The sequence below is a fragment of the Strix uralensis genome, chromosome 3 (assembly GCF_047716275.1).
Source record: "Strix uralensis isolate ZFMK-TIS-50842 chromosome 3, bStrUra1, whole genome shotgun sequence".
Classification (NCBI taxonomy): Eukaryota; Metazoa; Chordata; class Aves; order Strigiformes; family Strigidae; genus Strix; species Strix uralensis.
Window position 1 is genome coordinate 127770651 of NC_133974.1, and position 13796 is coordinate 127784446.

At 42.4% G+C, this 13796-nt stretch overlaps 1 protein-coding gene across 1 annotated transcript in view; it reads right to left on the reverse strand.

Annotated features, from left to right (window-relative positions):
• The window catches only part of PCSK2 (proprotein convertase subtilisin/kexin type 2), a 107433-nt gene that overhangs the window by 25688 nt on the left and 67949 nt on the right, over positions 1-13796 (reverse strand). Inside the window, exons 6-7 of the mRNA XM_074864364.1 lie at positions 9046-9122; positions 2419-2507 (exon numbers count right to left, since the gene is read on the reverse strand). Coding sequence (XP_074720465.1) covers positions 2419-2507; positions 9046-9122 — 166 coding nt within the window. The remainder of the gene's footprint in view (positions 1-2418; positions 2508-9045; positions 9123-13796) is intronic.

The window sequence follows — 13796 nt, forward strand, 5'->3', positions numbered from 1 at the left end:
CAATCCTAGGACATGCCAACTTCATAGAACCTCCAAGAGTTGGCCCTAAGCAAGCCAGAGAGTGTGCCAAAGATAGCAGCGCAAGCCCTCACATCCATCACGCCCCACACATAGGACAGTTTCACTGACAGGCCTGAGTAACCAGTGATACATTCCAACTCTCATTTGTAGCCTTGAGTTGAAGCTCAGTTTTTCCCAACAGTTTCAGGACACAGATGGGACAGAAATCAATACCACAGAGCCAAACAGAATGAATGGCAGCGAGGACCCTGATTTAGAAGCCAGTGCTTTTACTATATTCCACACAAAATCCATGTGCCAAATGTGAGGCTGGAGAAAGTGGTATAAACTTCAAATAGAAACCAGGCCAAAGCTGGATATATTCCTGATCTGCTAATTCAAGCTAGAAATTATGAAGTCGAACTCAATGAGTGAGAAATCCCGTCACATGCTTGTAAAATGCAGATCTGCACTGAAACCGCAGAATTAGTTATTGACCCCAGGGAGGGGGGGAACAACAGAAGGAGCAAAGCCATCTGGTTTGACTTAGGGCAAAAAAGAGGTACAAGAACTAAAACACACGATGCCCCTTGGCTACCAACTTTCAATTCCACCTGCACACAGGAACCCTGAATCCTGCCAGCAGCAGACTCAGCTCTAATGAGCTCCCACGTTCCCGCTGACCAGGTGGTGGAGCTACAGGTGCACGCTGTCCTCAGACAGGAAAGTCTGGCACTTCCAAAAATCTGTGGGGATTTTGCTACGAAGTGGACAAATATCGAAGATTATTTGTAGGGTGTTGGTCATCAGTAAAGGCCTTCACCTCTTGATTTTTAAGCAAACAGCTTGGAGTAGTAGAGTTATACTAATAATATAGATGAGGTCTAGCCAAAATCTCACGCCTCAATGCACTGTCCTCTAAGAGTAGCTATTGGAAGAACACAAATTTTGTGCAACATCCCATTCCTGAAGGGGATGTTACCACTACTGAAGGGGACAAGCACTAGATCTGTCTGGCCAGTTACTAACTCACAGTGATATTTCTTGGGGTAACAGCTTAGCAAACATTGCTTGGTGCCCTTCTAGAGAAGACATTCAGCTCTCAGTCATGTAGGTGACAGATTCTTCTGACACCGTGGTGAAACAGAAAAAGAGGACAGGTCTTATGAGGAGCAGCTGAGGGAACCAGGGGGGTTTAATCTGGAGAAGAGGAAGCTGAGGGGAGACCTCATCACCCTCTACAACTACCTGAAAGGAGGTTGCAGAGAGCTGGGGATGAGTCTCTTGAACTAAGTTAACAAGCGATAGGACAAGAGGGAACGGCCTCAAGCTGCGCCAGGGAAGGTTTATATTGGATATTAGGAAGCATTTCTTTCCAGAAGGGGCTGTTGGGTGTTGGAATGGGCTGCCCAGGGCAGTGGTGGAGTCCCCATCCCTGGAGGGGTTTAGGAGTCGGGTTGACATAGCGCTTAAGGATATGGTGTAGCTGAGAACTGTCAATGTTGGATTAATGGTTGGATTAGGTGATCTTCAAGGTCTTTTCCAACCTAGATGATTCTGTGATTCTGTGAAAGAGGAACAGGCCGAGCAGAGCAGAGCTGCCCATGCACACACACGGTGAACCATTCCCAGGAAGCAATGGGCACATCCACACTGGTGTTTTGGTGTGGATCAGGGAATGAAAGTGAAATTCGTAAGCACCTATCTCTGCTTGCCGTGCCGCGGTTCTCATCATGGAAGTCTTAAGAGCGGGAAAACTGGATTTCTTCAGAGTAAACTAAACCAACACATGCTGTCCAAGAGCCTAACTCACTCCAAGCACTGTATTCAGTCTACCAGCACAGACGAGAATTAGTTAGAAGTAAAAATACCCAACACACCCGAGGTGTGAATGCTGGGTGCTAGGCACCCCCCATTTCATTCTGTGCATCTGCTCCTGCCACTCTGCATCGCTTGTTAAAATAGAGGAAAACAGTGACCGCAGAGATTTACAGCACTGCAGGCCCTGCCCGGTGAGAGCCTAAAGAGTAAGAGCAGCAACGGATTTGCCTTTTCAAACAGTTTCTAAGTGCAACAGGAATTTATATTTTACCTCCTGCAAAATGAGATTTGTCACAAATGATTCTGCAGCTACGCAGGGAAGAAGCACTGAAAAATCAGTCTACAAACAGGAGTTGGCATAAGAAGGAGCAGAGCTGTTCCTCTGCAATGTTATTAAAGAGGCTATATAAAGCCCTCAGTTGAAAAGGCAAAGCCATGGAGAAATTCCTCTCCCCAGCTACTGTGAAAAATAATAAACACATGGCCCAGTGCCAGCATGCAGTCCTGTCCTGGGCAGTGCTCCCTGTCTCTGCAGGACAAGTTCTGCCTACAGCACAGTGGCGTAAGGACCATTTACACCTTGAATTGCGACCGTACCTGCCACCTTGGAGTTATACGCAACTCCCACGCCGCAGATGTTGTTGTTGGCAGCAGCCGACACCTCTCCTGCACACCTTGTCCCATGGCTGCAAAATGGAAGACAGAGACACCAGGTGAACCTCAGCTAATACACATGCTGAACTGAGCTGGACCACTGTGGTCTTGTTTTTGCTTCAGTCAGCTCCCAGCGCTTCAGAGGCAAACCACTGAGTGCTGTACTTGGATACTCGGATGAGCTCATTCCTTCCTGAAGCAGGAGATAATCAACTGCCCCTCTGCAGTATGAGTGATGCTTGCTCTGAGGTTAAAATGCATACTTACGCTTCATTTAGTTGTGAAGTTATTCAGACCTTTCTTTTTTTAACTCTGTCAAACAGGTTCTGCCTTGTTACCAACTATTAGTCAGTAGAAACAGGCCCTTGACAGAACAGTGTAAAAATACGATCAATATTAATTCCTTTATTTTTGTGACTTGACAGTGTGACACCCATTATTTTGAACCCCACAGAACAAAGGCCATTCAAACATGGGCAAGGAGCGTATCCCTGCCCACAAAAGCAGTGCTGTGGAAGGAGGTGGGTGCAATATCAAGCTGGGGTAGCAGAAGGGAGCCACAACGGTCACTGCACTCCTCAGCAGCAGAGCTGTGGCCTGGCTGGGCAGGCCCAGAGCTGTCTGGACCTAAGGGCACGTGCATCCTCCAGTGCCTAACTCCCAGGAGAGGTGGCAAGCTGCTCCATCTCAGCTCACGGAACTACTGCTTTCTGCTCAAGTGGGAAACGTCTCTGCTCTGACAGGGAGGTCCAGGTTCGGGCTGACTTGTGGCACTTCAAGAACACTTGGTGTCTCTGAAGTGCTTTACAGCTCTTAGCAGAGACCCTTTAACTGGCAGTGGCTCTGAGGCAGTCCTGCAGGAAGGCAGATTGCATTTTCCTTTCTCGTAATTCATCACAGAAATTAAACCACAGAGAAGATAAATATGTACAATACAATCTAATTTAAAAAAAAAATAGCACAGCAGCAGAGAAACTAGTGAAACCTGTTTTTTTAAGTTTAAGATGTCAAATCAATATGGATCCATCCTACTGCTCACATCAATCTACTCTGTGCATTAAAACTGGCATTACTCCTATAGTATGTTAAGGATTCAAGCAATTAGCAGTGCTGTATTATAAAGGCTATATGGAGTGCCAGATGAACCATCCCAGGAGGCAGCAGAATTGTTTTGTTTTAATCATCTTTTTTCTCTCTCTCTCCCTTTAAGCACCTCTGGCAAAGGTAAGTGTAACATTAATAAAGAGGTGAGTAGCAACACATTCTTTTTCCTGCTGTACTTGGAAGAACATTTTTAAAGGCAGCTCCATGAAAGAAAATGACTGGCCTCAAATGTACGCAGTGCCTGGATCATGAAAGGGTGAGGATCTCATGCAAGTTCCTTTTACAAAGGGGACAGAGAGGAGAGCGATACAGATTTCTTATTCAGCTGCTGGAGAAATTTCTTTCAACAAGCACGTTCTCCCTCATGCCCTTGTTCAAGGAACTGTGAAAAAAAAATATACCGTTGCTAAGCATTCATTATCTAGTCACCTGTGGGCTAGCTACAAGCCACAAAGCAGAATAAATGGCTTTGTTAAAAAATTGTCTTGACTGATGCTGGGGTGCAAAAAATTGACACTACCAGGTGTGCTTTTTCTCTCTCAGAGGGAAAAACTGTATTAGGACCTTCCTGCTGAAAATATTTTATCAGGAGGTCCTCTCCCTGACACTGCCTCCCCAGCACGCTGGCCCACATGATGCAGACTGCAAGCAGATTTGTTCCAGCAGCTCAGGGTTTAGATACCTTGCTGCTGACTGGAGAAAAAAAATCACATGTGAGTTAGTGGAAATGCATTTGGTTGAATTATTAATGGCAAATACCAGACTTCTCCAATTTAGCCCTATTTGCTGTTCATGTATCATTGATAAACCCGTTGTCGTTTCTATGAAGTGACCCATGTCATAGGCACAAATCACAGCTTTTTTCTCCAACATTCACCTCTTCACTATTATTTCAATGTTTAAAACAAGGCGATAGAAAACAATTAAGAATATTTTCAGCTATGAACAAGTTACCTTAAAGGTAAACCATATATTAGCATGTAGAGCAAGTCATGTATTAGCATACAGAGCAAGTTTTCCATAAACATTATATAAATGCAAGCATTTTACATGAACGTCCATGAAAAACTAAGGTGGGAGAGGGTGATTCAACTGAAAAACAATCTTGCCTTCAGCTGGTTTAATAACATATCTGTACTAGTTATGAAAATTTCACTCTGCTTTGTCTTTGAAAACTATTTCTATTTCTAAAACCCACTGCCAATGCTATACCCTTCTATCGACATATTTTTAAAAAGAGTCAGAGGTGGCACAGATTTTCACTGAGGTTCATCGGCTTTGTAATGCTTCTGCAGACAGCAAAGGACAGGATCCACCCTTCCTAACTTCAGCTGTCCACAGGGAAGGGCTATGCAGAGCTGCAGTCTCAATAGCTGGGATGATCTGCCTATCTTAACCACTTTAGTTGCTTGCACTGGGCAGCAGTTAAACATGCAAAGCTCGGAGGGACGCTTCTGTGGAGCCAATGCCATCCCCTTTTTACTCACATGACACTGTCAGCTTCTGAGCACAAGGGAAAGCGTTCCCCTACTTTGGGGAACGTGCCACTCCGCCTGCATCCAAACGCGCCAAGAACCAGCAGTAGTGTTGGGGCTCCTCCATGAAACTTGTGTTGTAACACTGCAGGTAGAAAGAGCTGCTAAATCTGGTTTTTATTATTATTATGTTGTTTCCGTTGTATCGATTGAAAAATGAGGAGGGGGGAGCAGATGTTTTAACTGTTAATGAGCGCTGTCTGGAAGTCAAGGGGAGTTCTTTCCTTGACTCAACGGTATTTTGTTAGGATCCATAATAAGTAAAGGACATTTTTATCTCTGAAGAATACAGGTTTCCAAGACAGTGAATAATTTTTGCCCACCTAACTCTTATCTGAGTGAGAGAATACAAAGGCTACAGGAATGGAAACAATTATTGGTTATTTATATCATGGCAGAAATTCATAATCTCAGTGCTCTGAGATAGGGAGCCCTGTCATGCCTTCTGCACACTCACAACAAGAAATCAGAGGGCTGTACAGAAAGGCCAAGCTATTGCTGACTCCTACATGTACCTCTGCACTGCATGGTACATGCCAAGGTACTGAATGTGGTTCAGGAGGAGTAGGTGTTAAAAAAAAAAAAAAAATCACAGGCAGCTCCCCAAGTGGTTCCTAAAACCCACTCTGAGTGCTGTGGGGCTGCCTCTGCTTTTCACAACAGGGCTTGGATCAGGGTGCTTCACTGCTCCTCAGGCTCAAACACAGCCCTGCCCCGTGTTGCACCCAGTGTCCCCTCTACCCTGGCTGGTCCCCAAGCTGTGGGTCTAGACACAGTCAAGCAGTCAGTATGGTAAGCACGGGAACAAATCCCTTGGCTGCCCAGGCATCTGTGTGCCCCTCCTGGTAACAGCAGCCGAACTGCCTGACTGAAATTCCCTGCCTGAGGCACCACACTCTCCCAAAACCCACCCTGCTTGGTTTCATAGGCCAGTGGCTGTTGGATGGAAAGGCCAAAGCGCTTCCAGCAGCCTTAAAAAGCATAAAGTGGAAGGGGAGTCTGTGCTTATAAGCAGAGCAGCTGCGATTAATGAAATACTCCATGCAAAAACCTCTCCCTTTTTTTTCTTAAAGTCTAATGACACTTTGCACATGCAGCTGGCAGCTCACAAAAGCCCCTTGGTACATCTCTTTAAAAAACAGTCCTCTGCTTCTTGTTCCACAAATCACTTGAATTGCTCACATAGAAATGTATTCTTTATGGAAAAAGGGATATTACGCTATCCTATTTTGAGTCTGATCCTCCTGCATGCATAAAATTCAATGGGAGATAGATCACTGACTGCAAACTGAGCAAAATGGAGCCTTTATTGCAGGTTTCTCTGAATGGCTTTTCTGTGTAACTACTCTCTATCCAGACGCACCTGTGCAGCTACACATATGGATAGACAGACTGTCACAGGCAGACAGTTGTAACCTACCAGTAATAATAATTCAGGAGTCAGAAGTTATGACAATAGCTTATATATGAGCACATCAGCTTGATTAACAGCATAGCAAAGGAATATGCAGAGAAAAACATAGTCACAACTACTCCTGAACAGCTGGATATGGTGTATTGGTTTGCATCTTAGCCTGAAGAAAACATGAAATCTTGCATTTTAAAGCCTTCTCAAATTGTGCAGGCAGGAAAGGGATGTGTTGCTCCTGTGATTTAACTTGCAAGGCAGAAAATTCCCTGTCTCACCAAAGAAACCTCAAGGTTTGTGACAAAGAATGCTATACTTTCTAGGCATCATTTTTTTTCTGAAAAGAATAATGAAGGAAATCTGCAAAGCAATTTCTGCACTGCTTTGCTCCTCCTGACTTGCTGACTTGAGCTCCCCATTCCCTCGAGGAAAGAAACAAAGAAAGTGGTGCAGTTCTCTAAAAACCTGAATCATATGTTCTCAATAATTACAGATCGGGTCACAGGTGACCATGCTGCTCACCCTCAATTCTTCACTGGGTGCTTGAAGTTAGCCAGAGACACCTGGGGCTAGAGACCATAACCCTTGCCACATCTGGGATGCCTGCAGCCCATTTTAAGAAACTTCAGGAGGTAACTCTGCCTCCAGGGCCACCTTACAGAACATGTGAGGACTGCAAACCGTGCCCCACTACGAAATACTTGATAGCAGCACAATCAGTGTTAATGGGGCTTGGCAGAACACACTTAGTTTTATGAAGTTCCACACTGAAAATGACAGAAGCTACCATTACGCACTAAAGCTAAATTTAATTTTCCTCTGCGCTGCTCCAGAGCTAAGTGACATCTTTCTCCTACAAAAATCCTTTGCATAAATAAAGCAAGAAAGGCAGCAGACCTTCACAAATTAGAGCCCTAGTCTTTCTCCAACTTTCCATTCACTAATTGGATTCATACTAGTTTAAAAGTGTCAGATGTCCTTTCCGGAAATGAAGGAGAAATCTCACTGGCATCTTGCTTTGGCTGAAAAACGGCAGGACTTCAAAGAAGGACATCACAGCTCCTAAATCTGTTTGATCCGTCCCGGGAAGCCTGTGTCTGAGGTGGAAGCACAGCTGCTCCACCTCTTTGTTGTGTCACTCTGACAGAACTAAAATTGATTTCTTTAGAAATAAAAACAAAAAACCCCCCACAAAACTCAGAGGCCATCCATACAGCCATACTAAGTTAGAGATGCAAACAACATCAAATAGGCTTGAAATAATTTTTGATAAGAAGACTGACCCCTGAAACCTGTAAAAGTTTTCAAATCCTCAGTGGTGCTGCTATGTAAAAGCTGGCAACAGCAATTATACTTACCCGTCTAGAAGGCATTGGGAAATTTCACTGTAAACATCCTGGAACAATTTTTGTAAATCCAAGCCATAACCTGCCTGAGACCCTGGGGACTATGGTGCACAGCCAGAGATGCTGGACGCTGAGATCACCAGGTAGTAAACACACGTTATAGGTGTGCCTTGGACTCTGCACTCCTGAGTACATTAACATCTTGCTAGGAGCCTGACAGAAAGGGCCTTTTCATGGGACAGATGCAGAACTCAGGGCACATGTGCTTTTCAAAAAAATGTCAAAATGTGTTTCTGTTCCATTCTAAGAAAAAATTAGTTCAGGGAAACAAAAATAGTCACACTTTCTAAAATCTGAAGCCTTGTCTTTTGGGCCATTCTTATTTATACCATACATTGAGAAACAGAACTTCTGCTGGAAACTGGCTAAATTCAGAACGTATTGAGGACGAAGTTGGTCTTGGGCAATCTCCTGTGTTCAGGAGAAATAACACAACAAGAACAGCTGCACTGTTGATTCCAGGTTTGTAAACACAACAGAACAGGTTCCCAGTCAGTGTACGTACTTTAATTCCTCTAGCAGCTAGAAATATCTCAGAATCAGCCCTGAAATGCTACCCATGTACACTGCCCTTAAATCAAGGTGAAAAGACAGATAAATGATTCAGAACTTAAGATTTAATTGTTTTTAAACTGGTCATTCTACACCATGCTGCTTTTCTGCCTTCTGAGTCTATAGTCGGATGAAAAGACTTTTTTCACCCCAAAGCCTTTTTCTATTTCCAGCTTGCTCCCCTTAAAATTAGCTAGCAGTGATACTGTCTCAGACACAGTAGATGGGAAACCAGTCTATACAGATTTGGTTACCATAACGTTGTAAGATAGCTGACAGAAAAAGGTATGTGGCTATCACCCATTCAAATGATTTAAATATATACTCTTCTGAAGCAGCAACTTCATTTATAAACTATAAAATGGTTGTTCAGTGCTATTTAGAGGTTATCTAAAAAAATGGAAGTCGTAAGTAACCTCTAATTTTCAAGCAATAGTGAGACTGCAGCTTCTATTCTGGCAACCTCTGAATTTAGCAGAAAACAGGCATTCCACAAATACCAGCAAATACTTATAATTTCTTAAGCAAATCAAAGTGAAGAGCTGGCTGATCAAAATCCATTTACCTGTTAAACCAGTCATCTGTATAGCGGGGGTAGGGGTAGGGATCGTTACTGCTGAAGTCATAGCTGGCTTTGGCATTCTGCAAAACACAAAGAAGTTCAGTAAGTCAGCAGAAAAACAGGTTTATTCTCTTCATTCTGTGCGATGTGTCTGGACACAGACCAGTCCCTGTTGTGCTGTGCCATTTACCACACCAGCAAGCCTGGGGAAAGATGCTTTCTGGAGCGCAAAGCCTCCTGAGGACCATTAGTATTTCCAAACAGTGTGGCTAATTGTGAGGTGGTGTGAGAGCTCAGGTTACTACTGAGGGACTGTTCACCAACACTTATAAGAGTATTTAGGTGTTACGCTACTTGGTGTGGCAGGACAAAGGTTAAATCCTATTTTCCAAACAGTGGTGGAAGTGACCAGACACTTGGGTCTTCCATCATAGAATAATTTTTGAAAAACTCTTTTGTCGTACTACAGCAAACAGTCAGATTTCTAAAAGCATTTCAATGCCTAAGAATGTAAATTTCTCAAAATTCAAATGTGAAAACTGCATTAATGGTCAGCATATATGCCTGAAAATCCCTTTGCATATGTTCTTGGTCCTTTAGTTGTCTGAACAGATTCACAAATGCAGCTTTTGGGCGCTTTTGAAAATGTCATCCCATGTCTCTGCTTTTCATATAAATCTCAATCATTCCTGATTTTTGCCCTATCAGCAGAGTTAAGGACACTCAGCAACTTTTTGATGCTGTATCTGAGAAGCAAATGGAAAGTTTTAGAAAGTCAAGTGCCATCTTCTTTCTTCTCTCTTAATGAAAAAATAAATGAAGGGTGACTGAAAATTAAGCTTTTAAAAATATTTAGAATCTTCCTCTCAAGTGTATGTTCACAGAGTTTATATTTTAATAAACATCATACTCAAGGAACAGAATTATGTTAATTCTTAATTAATGTGTACTTGTATTCTTTTTATGATTTGGCTGAGCATGCTACTGAAGATAATTTGAGACTTGTGTATGAATAGATTTGCTCCTAAAAACATTCCCCTTCAGCAGATTCTCAGTTCCTGGGGTACAGGAATAGACAGTCCATTGGTAGCACCAAAGTCTTTGCATTTTGCATTCAAAGCCCCTTAACTCCCAAAAACTTGTGCCAGAATGAAATGGGGACAACATTGTCCTTGATCCTTGGAGGGTAAAACTAAGTATCTTTCAAGTTACTGTACAGTGATTTTTTTGGGTGATCATTTCAGAAAGTCTGGTTGCTTATATTCAACATAGACAACAAATGTTTTGCAGCATTTGAATGGAGCAGAGATTTGCAGAATGCCTATCACGTGGCTTGATGCTGTTCTCCAGCTCACACATAGCTGAATCCCTTTGTGAGTATCCTTATTGATTTCTCCATATCTGTAAACTAAGGCCCTGATTTTCAGCCTGAAGATGCCTTCCAATAATGTCAGCTATAGCCACAAATTCTCAGTGCTTCAAAGTCTCTAAGGTGTATGTTTAATTCACCTCTTTTAATTACCACAACTGCTTATACAGCACTTTGAATGGCATAGATTTGTATGAGCTAAGAGTAAACAGAACCTGACTTTTCAGCCAGGGAAAGAAGGGGAATTTGACAGTGGTCTATAAATCATGAATAGCACAGAGAAGCTGGACAGGGAGTTATTATTTACTGCTTCTCATAACACAAGAACTAGTGGGAATCCATAGAAATTATGAGAGGGAAATTTAGAAGCAGCGGAAAACAAGAAGTACTTTTCCACAGAACATGTAATGAGTTACAAAATTCAGTGCCCCCCAGCAATACAGAGGTTAAAAGCCCGAGTGGATCAAAAAATGGTTAGACAAATCAGCGCAAGATAAATCTGGAAGGGGTATTAGATGCTGTGCTTCCTCCTTCTCCAACAGCCCATAAAATGGTGAATGCTAGGAGCTGGGAGGCCATAATCAGGTAGATACCACACAGTCTCTGACGTGGTGACCATACTGCGCCCCAAGCATCCACTACTGGCTGCCGCTGGAGGCAGGATCCTGAGCTAAAAGACTCTGGGCCTCACCCAGTGCACCTGGCAAAAGACATCCCACCTTAATGTCACAGAGGAAGTTTGGATTCTGCAGTGTCAAGGGAGCTGTGACAAGGATTTGTGCAAGGGGCCAAGTTTCATCCGATACATGGCAGTAAAAAGAAATGAGCCTGTCAACAGAAGATCCAGTCCTGTTCTTCATTAATGAGTGCAGCATCTACTCCCAGCAGGACAAGCTGGAGAACTTCATCCTACGGTGAAGTCAAAATAGAAACGATGACTCTCTCTGATTAATTTCATTAGCAGATAAAACCTACTCTGTCGCAGTGTCTAGCTTGGTAACCTTCGGAGAGAAATGCACTTCAATCACAAATTAAAGAAACTTTCTCAAACTATTGCCTTGGACTAGACATGGTCTGAAAACCATGCAGACTGCAAACAACTAAGCTTAGTTCCAGTGATTTCAGATCATTTCTTTCAGGTAGGTATGGTCTAACTCAGCACTAAAGATAATTAGTTCAATATATTGCCAGCTTCTTACTCAGTCAGAACTTAAGTTTTCACTCTATTGTACAGATGAGAATTTAAACTCAGTCGTAGGTCAGCTGTGTTTTTTTTCCCATCTGGAAGAAATTCAGTCCTACTTACATAGACCCTAAGCTCAAAGGGGGTCTGGTGAGGCTGATTTTTCAGGACATCATCAGACATGCAAGCACCTCATGGTATGAACTGCTTTTAACCCTAGAATTCCCTCGTGCAAAGAATTATGGATGGAAAAGCCCTTCTAGCTGTGCAGACATACCGCTCGTGTCCAGAGCAGCAAGAGGCAAAGGGATTCCAGCATGAATGATTCAGCCAACCCTCCAGCAGACTGCAGCTCTGCTCTATGTCCCTGTAACCAAATGTCAGCTTATGGAAAGGTTGCTTTAGGCAGGCTATAAACAAAGTTGTGCAGCACTCTTCCACATCCCGTAGCTCTTATTTGCTTGATTTTTGGATCACTGCACTCAAACGAAAAAGATATCTAATGTAGCAGGAACCATCCACAAAGTACAAAATTAAGAAGAATTCTTGGAAAGAAAACAACTGCTGACTGCAAAATTTATCTTCATTAGGGTCTTTGAGAAAAGACAGCAAGTTTCAGCTTCATGAAGGAATATTCCGCCCACACTATGGAAGCAGTGGAACGGGTAATGAAACAGCAGCGACAACTACAAACGGACTGCTTCAAGTTGCTAATTTAAAGATCAAATCCCCAAATATCTAAGCCTCAACCTTTTTCTTTTTCTTTTTTTTTTTTTTTTTTTTATAAAGCATAAACCATTGAGAAATTAAATCAGCTTCAACACTGGACCAAAAAGGGAACTGCTTCAGTGAATAGCTAACATATTTCATCTTGTGTTTTGGGAACTGAATATTAAAATCCGTGGTCTGCCATCCTCCTCCACTGGCTGGACTCCCCAGTAGACAGCAAGAGGGAATTTATTGCTAACATGGAGATTTAATCAGGGTAGGAACCCAGGAGATGGCAATCAAAGCAGTGCAAAAGAGGATCTGCAACAGCACACTGAAATGAAAACATTGTGGTTTTCAATTCAGGTGATTCAGTTTCCAGTTTTAATGCCAAACTAGTCTATTGGCAGTTACTTCTCTTAGACTTGAAGTGTCTAATACTTGGTTTTTGATATCTGAGATAGTGGCCTGGTCTTCTTCTCCAGGGAGCAACTCAAGCCACCACTCTTCGGCACTGATCATACATTGTCATTTAACCTTAGATTAGTCATTAGGCTTACTGTGTTAGAACGAGATGAATCCTACCCCTCCTGTTCAGTCAAAACCAGTTCATTGTTGCAAAGCGATTTGAACTTGATGTTTCTGATGTTTATCAGTCACCTTCTATACACAATTACTTATAAATAATGTCTATTATATAATAAAAATGCCATTACAGAAAGGAATGGTATTGTATTTTAAGGCATATCACTATTTTTGCTTTCTAGCCTCTACCCCAAATAAGATGCTAACAGAAGAGTACTGGATCAGATGATGAGATTCTTTCAATCATTTATTAAGTAATGGCTTGTATATCAAAACACAAATAGATTATTTTTGCCTGTGTGTAAAATTCTACTTTCCTTAAAAATAAGCTTAGCCTGGCATTTTCTAAAGAACTGCCCTGTACTTTTTAAAATACATGCAGTAAAATCTTCTGTGTAAAACATTCATTATGTAAAATATGACAATAACAATAAATCAGTTGTCCCATGTGTTGCTCAGATCTGTAATAAAATAATGTATCTTGAATAATGCAGCAAGCCTCTGAAGCGTAATTCCATACACTTCTCCCTTTCTCTGTAACTCAAGAAATGTACCTATGCTCACATGCTAGCGCAGGAGACAAACAATTAAAGACACGTGTCCCGCTGGTCACAGTCTGATTCTATTCATCAGGTTGTATCACTGGTGAATTTAGCCCAGAGATTTGTATCTTTTAAAAGGAGAGAAACATTTTTAACACAGGTGGCATCTGGTCTTACCCTCCTCAGGCAACTGCAAATCCTTAGAGATCTGATGCAGAAAGATACCTTTTGCTTCTTTGATTTCTTTACTGATCCAAAGAGTGAGCAAACCCCTGGGCTCAAATTACAACATATAACATCTCAGAGAAACTGTACTAAATATCACCGACGTCATGTTGTGGAAAAATGAAATTCAGTTTTGTACACA